Source organism: Dendronephthya gigantea, unplaced genomic scaffold (genome assembly GCF_004324835.1).
Source record: "Dendronephthya gigantea isolate DGI-Jeju-01 unplaced genomic scaffold, DenGig_1.0 000004F, whole genome shotgun sequence".
Classification (NCBI taxonomy): Eukaryota; Metazoa; Cnidaria; class Anthozoa; order Malacalcyonacea; family Nephtheidae; genus Dendronephthya; species Dendronephthya gigantea.
This window is the reverse complement of record NW_021163014.1, coordinates 3,418,848-3,437,108: the sequence shown is the minus strand read 5'-3', so window position 1 is coordinate 3,437,108 and position 18,261 is coordinate 3,418,848. Positions and strand designations below refer to the sequence as shown.

The following is an 18,261-nucleotide window of genomic DNA, read 5'->3' as shown; positions in this document are numbered from 1 at the left end:
CACCAAGTTTCCAGTTCCATCGGTGGCTTTTACCCAGTTTTGCAACATACTGATATGAGCGATAGGTGAGGATGATCTTGGTATTCCTCCAAACTGCTGAGAGGCAATAAAGTCCAAGATGGCAGGGGCGACAAATCTTTTGATTACACCTTCTTCAGCTAATTTTAAGAGACTACAGGTGAGGGATATAGGTCTTAAGTGGTTGGCTATGTCACATGCGATTATTTCTTTTGGTACTGGGATAATGTTCACTAGTTTCCATTGCCTTGGTAATGATTGATGACGGATTGAACAGTTGATTATACAAGAAATTGGGTATGCTAAGATCTCGGCATATTCCTTATGAATAAAATCTGAAACATCATCAGGGCCAGGTGCTTTCGAAGAGCTTAATAGCTAGAGTTTTCCATAAATTACACAATGTGTAGTGATATCACGAGGTTGATCAAGTGAAATAAGAGTTAGATTGTCATTTGGGTTAAAGGGATTGAATTTCCGCACAAAGTCTAAAAATGCGTCGTTGATAGCATTAGCTAAATTAGACAAAGGCAGCTGTTCTAAATTTTGCTAGACAAAATGGATTAACGTTTTCATGCATTTGTTAATCATGCATCTGTCTGGGGAAATCTTGATTGGTTAATTTTACGATATAATGTGAAAAGGGCAACATTCCCACATTCCAGAAAAAAAGGCACGCTGACGGAGATTTATAAGCTGGCGTAAGTCCGCACTGATCCATGGGTGATCATTGGGATGAATCAAGAGACGTTTTTCAGGCATTATGTGGTGTAAGCCTGAGCCGGGAAAGGATGTCAGTGAACAGTTGGTTTTTAATCTCAACTGATTCAAGCGATTTCAAGAAGGACCAATCAACTTTGCTTAAATAACGTCCAAACATAATTTTACGGGAGGATTTCGTATTACGTTTGTAAACAATCTTCTTCGGGTTAGACTTTGGGTCGCGGATTCTTGGAGAGACGACAATAACTTTATGGTCAGAAAGACCAAAAGGCGGGTGTGCAACGATGGAATCTGCTTCAATATGATAAAAGGAATATAAATTAGTGAGTGCCGAATCAAGTGTATTGGCCCCTCTTGTTGGAATCTTAACTAATTGTTTTAAACCAAAGTTTATACATAACTGTTTGATATCTAGATAATTAAAGTCACCAGCCAAGAGTAAACCACAGCCAGGATAGAGGCTCTCAACCCTGGTCAATGAAATGGTTAGGTATTCCAAGAGCTCACTGTCATTCGAATACGGGGGGTGGTAGAGGGTAGCAGTGATTATGTGGACTCACGTACGTACCGCATAACTTCCAAGTTTGAACACTCCAGATCATGTGGGCGGGATATTTTGGGGTTGAAAAGGTCAACCCAATCGTTATATCCGCCAACCATGAAAGTGAAAAAGAAGGGAAGACATCGAGTATACAAAGCAAACAAGTGAGTACCAAAATTCAAACTTTACGAGAAAGTAAGAAATGGGCAAAAACAAGCTTCGAAAAAGGGGTTACGAAAGCTAAGAAACAGTTTAACGGCCTAATGGAGAAAAAACTTCCTTTTATACCACTGTCTAGTAAAAACGCTATAAGAAGAGCTATTAATAAAGTGAATTCTGAGACCAATATCATTGAGAAGATTATTTCCAGCTTAAAGGAAATTTACGCTCTGAGCGTGGTAACAGATGAGACTAACACAGTTAGGGAGACTTTAGACAAAGTCACAAAGAGCTGGAAGACATATATATAGGGTCTTCGGTCGATGCAATAATTGTAGTGGCTGAACAGCAGCATCTCCAGGCGGGACTAAGTAATGGTGAAACTGAATCAGTGTTAACTTAACTTCACTCGTATACTGAAAGTGGTCCCAAGTCTCCAGTGATGCCGACAGAGGCCTTAGGTGCCTCAAATGTGGAACAACAAGAGAAAGAGGCAAAGCAGGCTAGTGAAAGGCTAATCGAGTTAGAAAACGAACAGCGAGTAAAGGAACTTGAGCTCAAAAAACTGACCGCTGAGCTTGAGCTCAGAAAACATCGGACCGATGATGCACGGAAAGTCGCAGATCTTGACAAGTCCCGGGCAGAACCAGGGGCCGGTTGTTCGAAAGGCGTTTAGCTTAAACGGTGGATAAGCCAAAGTTTAAAAATACTCTCATGGATCTTGTGAATGACTGAATTTGCATCGTATGCGTTTAATTTGTACTTCCATTGAAAATTTAACTTTTTACATGAAAATATTTCAGCTCGGTTGTTCAATAAATCGATAATTTTTTTTTAAATTTTAACTTATCCATTTGAACTCATGGGTGTCATTCTTTCAAGTCGTTTGGCCCAAAGTTCTCTGAAAGTCCTGACCGTCGAGCGAGTGATGTTTTGGATTGACTCCGAGAATGTGTGGTATTGGGTGCGAAACCACAGTCGGCAGTTTAAACCCTTCGTAGCAAACCATATCGCGGAAATTTAATGGACAACCAGCCCATGACCAATGGACGCACGTACAAGGGTTAACAGAATCCAGCAGATCTACCAAGCCGAGGTCAATCTGCTATTGAACTAGCTGAAAACATGTTTTAGTTGAAGGACCATAATTCTTGAGAGAGAATGAAAACTCGTGGCCATCAGCACCTTCGAGAAAAGAGGAGACGAAAGTTGAAGTTTGCGAAAAGCGAGTAGCACATATAGTGCATAGTCCAGACGCGTTTCAACCTTGGTGTTGATCCAAACTATTGGCCACATGGGTTCGAAGATTTCTTACAAAATGCAGACTTCTAAGAGAAGCCCGAGTGTTAAGCAGAACACTTTGAGATATACTTGACGAGGAGAAGTTGTGCATCAAGCAAGCCCAAAAGGACGCTTATCAGAAAGGAGAACGAGGAGGATGTTTGCTGCGTCGTAGTCCAAAAAGCGGTGACGATGAACTTCTGAGAATGGACGGGCGTTTAAGACTTGCAGACGAACTGTCTTATGACACAAGATACCCCATTTTATTGTCAAAGGAGCATGTGCTGACACAACTCATTGTGAAGGACGCACATGAAGAATTGGGATATGGTTCGGGAGTTGAGCAGGTTCTCACACTGCTACGAAGTCGTTTTTCGATCGTCAAAGGAAGGCGTGTGGTAAGGAACATCGTTGAGTCGTGTACGCAATGTCGACGACATTTTTCTGTGAAAACAGCTTGAAATGAATATTTGTTTCATGCATAATAATGATATCATGCACTGAGAACAGGTTTTATATTCTTTTTCTCCTTAACATATCAGAAAGTAGACTTTTCTTCATATATTCCCACATCTGCTCCAGCGCTGCATAAACTACGAAACGATCCAGCTTTAGAGGTGCGACGCGTCGTCGCGTTGATAACAAAGTGAATTATTAATATTTGACCGTGATAAATGTTCAATGGACGACTTGCGCTTTAACTAATTTCTTATCTGGGCGATAAAACGGACATTTTCTGAAAGAGCTTACTAATATTAATAAAACTGCCAAGTTTGACTGCGAATTGTTGTAAAATACGGGAAATATAGCCATGCGAAGTTCACGAATTTTGTATACTTTTGTATTACGGCCGGAAGTTTGTAACTAATTTAGTTACACATTTCCGCACGTAATACAAAAGTATGCAAAATTTTGCCAACTTCGTAGGGCTATATTTTCCGTATTTTACAAAATTTCCCAGCCAAGCTTTGCATTTGCACTAATTGAGATATTACTATTGAATATACTAATTGAAGTAAGATATGATTTATTTTCTTCGTACTTCGATAAAAAATTAGTCTAAAGCGCAAGTCGTCCATTCCCATGGGAGGGAGAATGTAATTTTTATCAACTTTTTTGTCGACCCAATATTCGTTCATTTTTTACCAGAATGACGCGTACATGGATGTCATTTGAAAGGAAAATAAATAAATTTAACAATGGTGTAAAAATCAGCCAATTTTGTCACATATATTCTGCGTAAATACACGCCAAATTTGGATTCGAATTTTTTTATACACACTGTAATTTTGGTTTATATTTAAATTGATACAAACAAAATAACAATTTACAAAACGCACGTATGTGTACACAGTGTACATTCATGTAGTGTATCCTAGCTAGGTTGTCATTTATATATCTAAATTATAATATATGAATACCTGTGTGGTTTTTTTACTTCTTGTTAGATACCGACGTTGCTCAGAAGTTGTCGTGGAAAGTATAGTTGTATAGAAAAGTCGACAAATATCTTCAGGCATATACTATAATTATGTATTGTGATTTGAATTTGATGAAAGAAAAGGCTATAATAATAAGGCTATAATAGAAAGGGCTATACTGGTGTCTCTTGTCATGTTTCTTCCCACCCAGCCGAAAGGGTTTATTTAGTCCGGAGTGAATGTGTGATGGTGACCTCATGCAGCTTTTTATACCAATATAAATATGTCGTTTGGCTTACGAAACAGGTTGAGAAACAGTGGTGTAGCTCATTAGGGAGTAGGTTAGGTCACTTAGCTACCGCCGGTGTAGCGCAGCAATTGGGTTTTGTCTCTTTGCTGGTGTGATATATAGCGGTGAAGCGCAGCAATAGACCTTATTCATAATTACGTAACAAGCCGTGCAACCTGCAGGGAATTCTGGTCTTAGTAGTCACAGCGGGAAATTTTGAAGTTTGCATTCTTCGCCATGACCACTAAAACAAGAATTCTCTGCAGGCGTCACGGCTTGATACGTCATTATGCATAAGGCCTATTGGGTTTGTTCCCTATGCTGATGTGATATACAGGGTGTCCCAAAAAGATGTCCCTCTATTGAAATCAAGCCTTTGCTAGAATCTGATTGTCTTAATATTATGATAAACCCAATTGAAAGCAAGACGCTTTATTTGAATGCCTCAATCTAATAACTATGCTATTTACACACTACTGCGTTTCAAATTCCAACAAAAGCTTCATTTCAATAGGGAGGACTTAATTTTTTTTGGGACACTCTGTATAGCGGTGTAGCGCAGCAATTGGGTTTGCTCTCTTTGCTGATGTGATAAAAAGCGGTGTTGATCCTTGTGGCAATATTGACCATGAAGCTCTATGAAAAAAGTGTATTATTTTAATAAAAAAAACGTATCGTCATAATTATATTCAAATTTACAGTTTTGAGTTATAAAAAGCTTGAAGGATGCGGTGGGAAAAATCATAGTAACTTTTACGCGATTCTGACAGACCAATTAAAGCCGGTATGGCCATATGGTAGGTACAAATGTCACCTGTATGGATTCTTTTAGAGGTAGTCTGCGGTACCACATATCTCGCGCGCAAAGCACGTTTTTAAAAAACCAGTACAGCCAGTTGGCCAGTCATGAACATGCTACGTCCGCAAACAGCACAAACCTTTCATGAAGGTCTACGCTGCGACGACATGCAAGTCCTTGAGCCAATGTTCTGCTTATCAACCTCTTGCGCATAAGCGGCCAATTTCCTTTCTTTTCTATTTGCTCATTTTTCAACTCAGAAATTGTTTGCGGAAATGTGATCGAATAGGTAGTATACACCTGTGAATTTTGTTGGTTATGCGGCCTCCCATTTTGTTCCGGGTTATTCCTTGGTTCGGCGGCTGCGTTAAGGCTTTCTTCCAGTTCACTGTCAGTCGCATTAGGGTTGAATCGACGTTCTAACTCGATGTGATCTTCCACATGGCCGATTAGGTTTTCTATATGAACCTCTTCCTGAACAAAGCACACGATAACCTATACAAGCATATTAAGTTAAATTGACGGATCACACAATAATTAGTCCATTGCCGCAATTTCACCTTATAGTTTTCATAAAACGTTAATAAGCCTATAAAAAAACAAAAAATTGAAATTCGCTATAACAACTCCAGAGGCCGGTTTTCGAAAGGCGTTTAGCTTAAGCGGTGGATAAGTTCAAAATGGAAAACAAAATTATCTATTTATTAAACACTGAGCTGACATATTTCGATATAAATAGTTTAGTTTTCAATGGAAGAACATAATTATTTTTAAATGATGTAGCAAAATGTTCGTTTAAGTCATTCACAAGATCTATTCACAAGATATATTTTTAAACTTTGGCTTATCCACCGTTTAAGATGAACGCCTTCGAACAACCGGCCTTCGGTTATTTAACAAATAGATAACAGTAATTTAACCGTTGTCTGTTCAGTTAATAATACACGGTAGGAGGTCATTACTTTTTGATTTTGGTTTTTTAGAGTTTATTTAAAAATTGGGAAATGCTTCCTGCAGCTGTTTAAAAGTTAGTCTTCTCGTAGACCCTAGATGGGTACATGGTCTACAGGATTGAAGAGATTCTAGCTGTTGGCTAAACTAAACTAAACTAGACTAAAGTGAACTAGACTAAACTAAACTAAACTGAACTGAACTGAACTAAACTATTTAAAAAACACGAATCGAATGTTATTTAATCCAGACAAGTGAGTGGAAAAGTAAAAAGCAGGGTATTAATAAGCATATATCGTCGATATTACCCTTGTAATATGTCTTATTCGTTGCACAGGGGTGTAAAGACCACCTGTAACTCCCATAAAGTCAAAGGTACTCTCTGCACTCTGGTTATTCGGTTGGTTACATCCAATGCAGTGTAAGACAATACCCTTGGCCGCCATTCGGTGACATATCTCGGAAAGACCTTGATTGCCTTGTAGATTCCAGTCCCCTTAAAAATAAATACATACAAAGTACTCAAACAACTTAAATCTTGGTGTTAAGGGTGAGTGAGATTCAGCGGGGCCCGGGATAAATAAGTAACTATGATCCCCTTCCCCGGCTAAGCGCAACCCTTATTCGACCCTAGACCTTATTATCGCGGGTCGATAGACACGAGGCCATAATTTCGGCTTGGTCCGCCGTGTCGAGTTTTTTGCCACATAACACCAGTTTACGTCTCGGGTCGGTAACGTCACATCATATACCGTAACGCGCGTGTATAGAAATGTTGATTATAAGAAGGACAATATCCGGGGGGATATTTCCGCTGTAATCTGCGCCAAGCAAATAAACTAGACACTCCAACTAAACCTAACCAAACGGTATTGCTCCAAACAACCTAACCACACCGTATTGTCAGATAAAAAAAGGAAAAATCGCTCATTTAAATCGGTAAGATGTGTACGATGAAAAAAATAGTGGCGACCCTTCTGAGCACTCGGCAAACGCAAAGGCAAACGCAAAGGCAAACGCAAATGCAAACCGGCAAACGCAAAGGCAAACGCAAATCGGCAAACGCAAAGGCAAACGCAAACGCAAAGGCAAACGCAAAGGCAAACGCAAACGCAAACCGGCAAACGCAAATCGGCAAACGCAAACCGGCAAACGCAAATCGGCAAACGCAAAGGCAAACGCAAAGGCAAAGGCAAAGGCAAACGCAAACCGGCAAAGGCAAAGGCAAAGTTATTTCACTGAGGGTTAGTTTTTTGCATAATTTCCAACATATTGTAATAGAAGAACAAGTAAATTAATTTTTGCTAATCTCTGCCAGGGGCGTAGGCATCGTCACTGCATTGCATTAGAGTCCGTTAACATGCATGACTATATGAATATTGCATGCCTCAATTATCGATGCTATTACCTGTCCCCACTCCCCATTATAGGAAATTTTAAGAAGGAAAGAATTAGTACACTGCTTACCAATCCAGAAACATATCTTTGTTGCGGTTGGGCGGAATTGCAACCTAAGAACCATATTCAAGCCATCAGCCATTGCAAAGGGTGAGTTATTACCCTCACAAATCATTGAATGAAACCAGTCTGAAACAAATATGCAGCAATAAACACAATTTACCAATAACCAGCAGTATCATAGAATAATGAGAGGACTACAGTATAAACAGATTTAAACCAGGCTTACACAATTGGCAGTTTTCTTTAATGAAAACCATGCAAAATTGGGTCTGACAGGCAGGGAGAGATCAGTGTGAATATGATGCGGTCTTAAATTTCAAAAGTTCTTTTGTCAAAAATGTTGCTATCCTCCTTTGAGGCTATATCGCAAATGAGTTGTGAAAGCTCTCACTAGGAGGTCCACTTAGCAGTGCAGTGTTCTCCAGCATTTTTTTGATATATTTTTTTTATGATTAGATATATTCCAATAAATTGGCGAAAAGGCTGCATAGCCATGCACCCAGTACAGCATACATATTTGTTGATCAACAAAATATGTCATCGTTATAATAAATAAACTACAAAGTCTCATACATATTTTGCTTGTTTCAGTGCCTAGTTGGCTAATTTATAGGATTACATATATAGATGTTTTTCTTAAATTAATTGTTTTCTCAGGAATAAAGGATAAATTTGTTTGAGGGAACTAAGCCAGTTAAATGGATGTACAGTTGGGGATCAAAATTAAGTCTGAGTCCAGTTGATCATTTTTCTTATATTACAATAATTTACAACAAATGATATCTTGTGAGTTGGAGATTGGATATGTTGATCTGAACATGCATATTTTTGCTGCCGTGCATATATATATATATATATTAATATATATATATATATATATATATGAATATATATATATGAATATATATATATATATATATATATATATATATATATATATATATATTTATATTTATATATTATATATTATTTATAAATTGCATCAACTTACAAATAGGCAGTAATATCAATAAATAAAAATAATTATATATATTTATACTGATATTTTTGTCTTAATACATATATATATATATATATATATATATATATATATATAATATATATATATATATATATTACAGTCAAATCAACTGCTTTGTTCCTGATGTAGTGCTACCTACTGCAGTACTTACTGACCCTATAATAATTGTCAACTTCAAAAATTTGTTGATTTCAATATTTTGGTGACATAAAATATTACCAAAATATTCAAATCAATTGCTCATGTTTTTTGGGCAAGATATTATTTTAAGTGAAGCAAACACTATATAAACTATTGCATACAAGATGGCAAGCAGACAATAAAATGGGGGGGCAAATTCCCCACATGGCACCACCATTAGATCATTGAGATTCTATATTGTAGCATTATCTAATATCTATATTGGATATGCAATTGCATGGTCATGGCAAGACAGCTGTGTAAACATACCTTGCGAAGATCCCGAAAAATTATAAAATCCAAAGACGTGATTGTTGCGTGGCCCTTGGAGAGGATCACCATCATCACCCCGATATTTTACTAACGCAAAACGAATATCGTATATAGCACTTGAAGAACTTGAAGCTAATCTTTGACTTTGTGCAACACGACGTACAATTCCCGCTGTCTCTCTGATAATATATCTCATTGATTCCGTGCAGCTCATAACAAATACTAAATCCACTTGTCCTGGGATGTGTCGTGCAGACAATCTTCTAGCTGTTAACGAGGATCGATACATGTTTTGTTGTCAAGCTAAAAACAATTATATAATCTATCTTTATAATATACTGCTGAAAATCATTCTTGTAATCTTGCTTAATTAATAATTAAGCGCCACGTTTAATGTACCCAGCGAGATTCTCTCTTCCGACAAGCGTAAGCGATTCGTCACTGCACATCGCTTTCTGCGCATGCTTAGCAAGTGACTAGAGGCTTTCACCACCCCCCCCCGAACTGAATTGAAGTGAAAAACTGCACGATGTCGATGTGTTCAAATTAAGCGGAATATATGTACATTTATTGATTTGTACAGGAAATGCTATTCAATGTAAAGATACTCACACACTTTTTTATATAAGATGTGATGAAAAAGGAAGACAGCTCACAGCCCCATAAAAGGCACCGTGCTATTTTTTTGCATTTTCGGATTAGTTAATTTTTCACTAATGTAGTTAAATAAAAACACTAGATAATGGCTTTTTTTCTAATTTCTATGTTATTATTTCTAATGTCTATGTTATTATAGCGTTATATTAAATCCCCCTAATTACCTATACAAGGCTACAACTGTAGTATATATCTTTCACCGTGATTATGATTTAATCGTACCATGTTTTTTCTGTTGAAATAGCAGAGCTATAAGAGTGCGTTCTATCGATGTGTATACTGCACAACGTTGCATGTTGGATAATATGATTTTGTAACAAAAGATTTTCCACCTTCGCTTAATTGTGGTAAACTATTAACCATTTTTGAGTTAAGTGGTGATTTTATTTTTCGACCTGGCAACGTCAAATGCATCCCGTTTCGAAACGGACTTCTTAATTCAAGACCGATCACCTATATCAGCTCAAATCCCAACGACCTGGAACCTCTGACTCCTAGCCACTTCCTGCATGGTTGGACAACTAGGTGGACAATTCGCTCCTGACGTCACTCCCGAAGAAGCTTTTAATCCCAAGAAACGTTGGAGACGTATACAACAACTAATCACTCAGATCTAGAAAAAATAGCGTAAAGAGTTCCTCCCAAGCCTCAACGTAAGAGGAAAGTAGTTCGAACCAAAGAGAGAGCTCAAACCCGAAGATGTTGTTTTGGTGGTTGATCAAACTACTACCCTAGACACAAAAAAGAATAAAAGAAAAAGTAATCGCGAAACCTAGACTCGGTTACCACAATAGCCCGAGTAATAAAGCAGACTTGGTTAGGTATGTAGCTGAGCTGGGGCCATTTGTATGAAAGACTAGTTAACCTTCAATTTTAACTGTAGTTAAAGACACCTCTGTAGGTAAGGACACAATTGGCCAATCAGAGTTGTATATTTTTAGTTAACAAGGGCGCTTTTCCTTAGGCGGCCAAAATGGTCTGACCGGTCATATTTTGAAATGAAATAGAGTATTTCGTTAAGAATATAGCGGTCAAATTGCAACCCCCGTGCTAGGCAGATGTAAATAACGATATGTTGGAATGCAGAGTTTTTGAAACACTCTAAAATACCAGTAATCTGTCCTTATTTTTTTTCTTGCGGTCGAATTCATATTTTAGCGTTGACTCTGCGCTTTTTAATCTCGCGCGGTCCGCAAGACCTCATACAGACCGCTCGCGTAGCCAATGAGATTGCGTCTCCTACAATCGTGTCTAAAAATTTTAATATAATGTCTATAATCACTTCAACAATGTGCATTGATATGAATAGCAATAGTGTATAGATATTAATAAACCTGGGTCACGCCTCAAGTGAAGCCACAGAATGCGAGTACAAAGATGGCAGCTCTTCAAATGTTTGTATCTGGAGTATGAAGATGTCTACGAGTGCATTTATTTGATTTTTAGACACTTGAAAACCGCAATCCAGGTTTATTAATTCATTTTGAAGGCGTGATGGCTATCATCCTTCACTGGACATTTCCGAGAATGCACGTAAAGGCGGATTTCCACTTACAGCGAAATCGTTCGCAAGCGAAAAATTTGCATATTTTCTTTTCAATTGAGAACAGTCAAGTCGAACTAATTTACTTATGCTGTTAAAATTCAAAAGAAAATATGTAAATATTTCGCTAGCGAACGATTTCGCTGTAAGTGGAAATCCGCCTTAATTTATGATTGAGAAACCGAGCATGCTGCATGGTTTGGAGCCAAATTTGACCTCCAAATGCTCGTATGTTTAGATGACATGCGTGCGTGTTACTATAGTGAGAACGATTGCTCGCTTCATAATATGAACCCGCTTTTATCCGAGATTAAACGAAACGTAGGATGATTTTGAGGATAAAAGAAGTCCTTATATGAAACCAAACACGCACTGTTAAGTAAAAGTAGTATGGGATACTACTTCCTGGGATAAATATAGTCTATACGACCACCACTGTGATCATGCTGTTAGGGACGGGAACACGACGACGGCAGCTATCAATACAATGCTTCATTGAAAAGAAATTAATTATTAAATACCTATGGGAGTTTTACACGTGATCTACGTTCTGTTTACAACGGCAAAACGTCGTTTATTACGTCCTATGTAGAACGTCTGCATTGGGCTCGAATTGGGCTCTATATAGAATTGGGCTCTATATAGAATTGTCCCTAAACGTAAACACAATGTTTTCAACGTCTTATATCTCATTAAATTGGTACAGTTGATAATATACAACAACGCTTTATCATAACATTTATTTAAAGGAGTATTCCAGCCACGTCGTCGTCGTGTTGGCGTCCTACATGCTTAAGGTCCCTATTTACTCATTTCAATACCTCAAAGTCATTTTACGTTAAATCTCGTCTAACTGGGCTCATGTAAACAGCCCTTAGGGAGAAAGAACTTGGGGCCGATTGTATTAAACGGTAGTCAACTTTTAAGTATAGTTAGTAACAGAATTGGCCAATCAGAATAATATATGTTTTAGTTAACTACCATTTAAGTACTTAAAATGTAGTTACGAGTTTTTTACAATCGCCCCATGGTTGTAATTAATTGGAAGAGTGAAAACGTGGCCTCGAATTTCTAGTTTTTCAAGCCGTAGACACTAGACACTAGTACATTTTAGTTAAACGTCGTGTGGATGTTTTAACTATAAATGACCCTATTCTTCACGAAATAAAAGCAAGTTAGTTTTGATAAAAAGAAATTTTCTCTGTATTCCCAGACTTGAAAGATATTCCAAGATATAGGTTAAAAATCATCAGCCAACGTTGTATTTTAAAAATAAAACTGACCAGCTTTGTATTTTAGGGGAAAGCTGCACACCCTCTCCTTTCGATTAGTATACCTTGTGTTAGTATGGACATTCCCTCAGGTCTATGGCGTAGCCAGCCTGACAGTTTAGTCCTGCGGTGAATATTTTATGTTATTATCATCATTATTATTCATTTCTATAGAAATGCATTTTTTTCTCAGTCAACACCATGCAATAAAAGATATTAGCATAGCAGGATAAAATTGTCGGGCTGGCTACGTCACTCAGCCAGGGCCTTTAAGAGAAATTTGTCCCACGAGCACACTCAACAGGATTTCGTATATAATGAATCATATATACACCTTGGAATTCCTAAGAAAAAATCCCCCTCAGAAAGGCCCTGGTTACAGTGATGTTATATAGAGTTTCATTGCTGCATTTGATCTCCATCATTGCCATCATTTTCTCCAGTCTCCTGTCTATGCTGAGCCATCGATCGTATAACCAATCTCTCACAAGTACGTGGTGATACCTCGTCTAAAGCAGTGATATCAGCGGAAGTGATCACTCCAACATCGTCGTCTTCATCAGCCACTGCTTGTCGCTGACGAGCTTCCAGTTGCTCTCGTATTGAGGCAGATGCATCTGCCAGTGTGGGCATATGTGATATTGCCCGTGCCTGGTCGGTAAATCCCTCTATTTCCCTATTATTATATCTAATACGTCGCGTGCGGTTGTTGTTTAAGCGAAAAACTCCGTGAATATGTTCGGCTAGTTGATCAACGGTTATGCTGGGGTTGCGTCGGAACGCCAAACTAATGTGATCTCGTACATGCCCCAACAAATTTTCATTCTCCACTTCCTCTTCAGTCAAAAGGACGATTACCTAAATGGAAGAAGTCACGGCATAGTCAATTAAAGCATTATAATACTGACGCGCTCCAATGTAACGGTGCAACGGATCTTTATCATGTGCGAAACACGAAAGTCGAAAGAACATATCGAAAGAACATGTCCGTGTAATTTTAGGAGGTATAAAAGATGATCCGCGTACCAACGGCAATCATCTCTGCCCTTTTCAGTAACACGTTTTTATTCCCTGTAACCAATTGCTGGAAGGCTGAGTACGATCCCCGGTTTCCGTGTTATATATGTACGTAAAATACGTACAATTGTAATAAAATTATATGCATTTTTCACTAAAGACAACTTCTTTTATCAATGCATGAAAATGCAATTACTGAAATGAACACTGCTGAAAGGGCGTGCTAAAACTAGTATACAATATATAGTATTTTTAAAAGTATATACATAATAGTATAAAAGTAGTATATAAAGTATACAGGGTGTATAAAGTATACAGGGTGTATCAAGAAAAAGTTTACACTTCGGAAATTATTATTATTATTATTATTGTTTTTAAAACTTTACTTCATGAGATGACACTTGACAGTATTAATAAAATACTGTCAAGTGTCACCCTCATGAAAAGTTTTAATAATAATAATAATAATAATAATAAATACATTTGAATTGCATACATCGTGGCAAAAATCGCGTCCTGTCTGCATGTGTGGGCCTTTGAGCGAAAAACAAGGATATGAAAAAGAAGGGGGAGAAATACATGTTGAATAACTGATTTTTAACTCATATTGCGATCAAAGATATATCTCTAAATAGTTCTAGGTGAAAAAACAAATGCCTTATATGCCATCTAATATATAGATTTTATTAACTCGCTTGCTCAGTCTTTATAGAAAAATTTCACATCGGTCTTTTCGCGCAAACCTTGCGCGGGACAAGAAGATCTCGGGCCGATATTTCGTGGTAAAGACTCTGCGCTAGGTTAGTATATATATTTTGCAATCTAAATTTAGTAAACTGACCTGTGAGAGTAGATTCGCTCTATGTAGACGAATGTACTGTCCGCCGGTTATAAGGCTAAGACCCATGAAAAAATCTCTAAATGGACGCAGCGCTGGTTCACAGCCAACACAATACAAGATAATACCCCTCGCGGCCATCTGATGACATATTGCAACCGGATCGTGGTTGTCCGGACAGCCATCGGGGATCTCGTCACCAGTCCGATTAAGACCGTGAGGTTGGGCGTCCCCTAGGAAAGAAACAAAAACCCTGATGTTACAAAATATCACTATGCCAGTGAACACAAATAAAACTGGAACGCCGAACGCTCACTCTCTGACTTTCCTTCATTAATGAGCGAAGCCAAGATGGCGGATCACGAAGCCTTTCTTGTAGGTATGATCCAGGCCTCTGGCGCGGAAATTTCAAAAGAAAAAGAAAATTTGCCGCCATTTTACCTAATTTAATTAATTCGATTTTATACGGTCGCGCGAGCGAATTTTTCCCAAACGTTGACCATCACGAATAGACAATGGCTGAGTCAGCCAATCAGAATGTAGGATTTCTAATAGACAACAGTCGGGTGTATACTAAATTCGTATAGCCTTTATAGTCTCATACTAACTCTCCTGACGAAGGCCCTCGGGTCGAAACGTCGAGAAGTGTTTTGTGTATTTTAGGCAGTTGTTATACCACATTTGATGCTAAGTTGTTTGAAGACGCTGCTACGCTGCTCCCTGGTTATACTGGAACTTTAATAGAAAATTTCAGAAATACAAGAAAAGAAGGAAAGAATCCTGCAGTGCAACTCGGCCTTTCAGATATCGTTTTGGTGCATCATATTTTAGCGCTTTTTCAATGGAGAGAGTTTACTCTTCATTTTTGTTATCTGATCTATTCTGCTGGTTCCGTTTTGGACCACCCTTAATCCTCATTTACTTATTTATTCATTTATGTCACATTTGTTTGTCTATTGAATAATTGAAAGTCAACTTACCAATCCAGACACATATTTTTGTAGCTCTTTGTCTGTAGCTTAGACGGAGTCCAGCATGTAGACCATCAGCCACTGCTTCAGGTGTATCACCACCACCAGCGGCAGACATTTCAGAGACCCAGACTGAGGAAACGAAAACAGTGAGCAAAAACAGATTCAAAATTTGACACACTCCTAAAGAAGTGGTGGATCTAGGGTCCTAGGGGTGTGCAGAATAAATTACTACAGCTTAAAATTGGAATCGCATTGGCAGATTTTAATGCAAAAATGTTCTTTTCAAATGGGTAAAAAATAGCGTTGTTATTAAGGTGTTTTGAATTTAAATTAAGCTGTGTAATTTATTCTGCACACCTTTAGATCCGCCAATGAGTCTGTTTTAAAGAAAATTTCTTTGACAATTACTGGAGTTCATTTCCTAATGCATGCAAATTAACAAGTAGATGCATGCATCTGATTATGTTGCTCCGACATGAGAAACCCTACTCTCCTGTCATTGAATAAACTCAATCACATGTGGCATGACGAGAAATTCTTGAACAAGGGTTCATCAAGGGTTCACAATGACGAATATACCCCCATTTTTGAGGTGCTTTTTTTCAAAACCGTAAGCATAAGACCTGTTAATGGTCTGTTGATTCTAAAAAGAATGCCTTTCATGTTGTTATAGTTTTTTAAGCCTATTTGAGGAAAAATTGAGAGTACCCCAAAAATGTTATCATGAGGAAGGCTAATTGCCTTCTCTATTTTTTTTTTATCTATGTCACTAAAATGCATGTTCCCCTGAGCTAGGTTTTACACTTACAAACAATATGAACCAAAAATATGTTATTCAGTTCATTAAATATAAGCATTATTTAAAACCTTGAATTCTGGAATATTTTACAGTCCATTATCTATTTTATTCTATATGAATCCCATTGCACTATCAAAAATCAAACTCTGACTATTTCTGGTTTAAACATTATGAATATTAGATTGCCTCATGAAGTTCTTTGCAAGGTACCTACATTGTACCTTGGCAATGTTATGTGGCAAGGTCACTTATGCATTTTATCACAGCATGTTAATAGATAAATAAGTGGTGTTAAACTATGAATTTTTTTAATTAAAAATGAAAAATTATATCGATTGAACAGTAATTGCCATTGAGAATGTCCTCTTTTCTTCATTGGGAAAATTAGTTACAAGAATGTAACAGGTTATGTTATGGTTTATTTTGTTATGGTTTATTTTGCATTTTTGAATTTTCAAATGAAATTGAATAGTAAAAATATTGTGTACATTTTTATGCTGTTTTATCAATAACATTAACCAGTTGTCTAATGATGTACCATGCTAACAAATCAGAATCTCAGAATAAGTATGAATAAAAGCCTTTAAAAATGTTTTTGCAGATAATTATTTGCAATTTATAAACACAATGTTTTGTCTCCAACAGCCAGTTCTTAAGATTACATTTAACTAGCTACATAAGAGTGAAATGTTGATGTTTATAAAATTCTATAAAAATATTTTCCATTGCAACAGTAATTTTTGTAAATTGTTTTAATAATGGGCTGGGCATTAAAATTTTTGACATTACTTAGCAGTACCGCAAAAAATTGGATATGGTTGGTTTGCAAGCAGGTGTGGCTCAAATATATGGTGTGGCTTGAATCTACAAGATAAATCAGTACTGCTTTATAATCACAGCAAGTCCCATCAATCTCCATAACACATAAACATTCTGCAGTAACAACAGACATATTACAAATGAAAGGGGGTTGCTTTTAAAAGCTTGTCCTGCATATCAATATCATTCTAATTCAAGGTTAATGTTATAATCTTCAAATAAAATCTTGATGACTGCATGTTTAAATATTCATTCCAGAAATAGAAAACCTAGCTGTTCTGGATAAATAAAAGTTCTACTTTGGAAGCCTCAGTATGCATGTTGATGCAAATATATATAAATTACAAAAATTATGAATTTCCGGCAAGCAGGATAAGCGTGAGGTTCCTTGGCTGGGCCGCTGGCAGGCCGCCTTTCATTTGAAAACAAACTTTGAAAATAATGTTACAGCACTAACCTTTGATTTCGTTGACATCGTCCGTGAAATCATGAGACCTAACGACAAAAGAGGTGTCTTGTGGTGGATGATCGCGATATTCCACTAAGGCAAGACGAACATTGAACGCTGTACGCGAGACCCTCTCGGCAATGAATGTAATGTGTCTCTGAACCTGAGCGATGTAGGAGCCCATAGATCCTGTACAATCCACAACGAATGCTAAATCCACTTGTTGTCGGTCGTGATGTGCAATCCATCTCGCAACGGAACGACTCATGTTTCGATTTGCAGGTCGAATTGTAGAAAATATAACGAAAATGTTACAAATTACCAATAAAAACTAACAAACTATAAACAAATAGTAAGAAGTATAGTAAGAAAACCAACGGAGACCCTGGACATGAGCATCATGAGGCTTGAGACTGCAATCGTAATAGATCTGTGTTCATGTTCCTCATTACTTCATGTTATCCATAAAATAGATTTAGGGCGTTTATGCTTTGTAGAAATAGTAATTTCAGATGAAAACCAGCGAAGGTGAAATTAACCGCTCCGCGTACAGTCGCCAAACATATAACTGCTCTGGTCATACGCTCTGGACAGCTGATCTGTCATCCGAGTATCAAAATCAACCAATTAGAAACCAGATCCTCGACAAAAGTGAATCATAATTTCTTCGTTTTCTTCTGAATTATCATTTTCTTTTTCACCGTAAGTTAGAATTTGCATTTTTCGCCTTTGCAGCCAGATCTTCAAAGAAAAGAACAATCACCTGGCGGAAAATTCT

At 37.4% G+C, this 18,261-nt stretch overlaps 2 protein-coding genes across 2 annotated transcripts; both read right to left on the bottom strand.

The window, feature by feature from the left end:
• Positions 1–5,014: 5,014 nt before the first annotated feature.
• LOC114515599 lies at positions 5,015–9,542 on the bottom strand. The gene is made up of 4 exons (XM_028534886.1): positions 9,115–9,542; positions 7,650–7,769; positions 6,491–6,678; positions 5,015–5,726 (listed from the first exon to the last, which is right to left on the bottom strand). Exons 1-4 carry the CDS (start codon positions 9,404–9,406, stop codon positions 5,337–5,339), a joined length of 990 nt encoding a protein of 329 aa, XP_028390687.1. The 5' UTR covers positions 9,407–9,542; the 3' UTR covers positions 5,015–5,336.
• A 2,537-nt stretch (positions 9,543–12,079) lies between these two features.
• On the bottom strand, positions 12,080–17,859 carry LOC114515574. The gene is made up of 4 exons (XM_028534856.1): positions 17,493–17,859; positions 15,424–15,546; positions 14,447–14,676; positions 12,080–13,446 (listed from the first exon to the last, which is right to left on the bottom strand). The coding sequence occupies exons 1-4, from the start codon at positions 17,749–17,751 to the stop codon at positions 12,988–12,990; spliced, it is 1,071 nt and encodes a 356-aa protein (XP_028390657.1). The 5' UTR covers positions 17,752–17,859; the 3' UTR covers positions 12,080–12,987.
• Between the last annotated feature and the right edge of the window lie 402 nt (positions 17,860–18,261).

What these genes read in the sequence shown, in the direction of transcription:
- LOC114515599 (XM_028534886.1), bottom strand. Translation starts at nt 9,406, where the DNA reads ATGTATCGATCCTCGTTAACAGCTAGAAGATTGTCTGCACGACACATC. An exon ending in AAAGATATGTTTCTGGATTG is followed by an intron (nt 6,679 to 7,649) that starts GTAAGCAGTGTA and finishes TTTATTTTTAAG; the next exon opens with GGGACTGGAATCTACAAGGC. An exon ending in GAATAAGACATATTACAAGG is followed by an intron (nt 5,727 to 6,490) that starts GTAATATCGACG and finishes ATGCTTGTATAG; the next exon opens with GTTATCGTGTGCTTTGTTCA.
- LOC114515574 (XM_028534856.1), bottom strand. Translation starts at nt 17,751, where the DNA reads ATGAGTCGTTCCGTTGCGAGATGGATTGCACATCACGACCGACAACAA. An exon ending in AAAAATATGTGTCTGGATTG is followed by an intron (nt 14,677 to 15,423) that starts GTAAGTTGACTT and finishes TTTCTTTCCTAG; the next exon opens with GGGACGCCCAACCTCACGGT. An exon ending in GAGCGAATCTACTCTCACAG is followed by an intron (nt 13,447 to 14,446) that starts GTCAGTTTACTA and finishes TCTTCCATTTAG; the next exon opens with GTAATCGTCCTTTTGACTGA.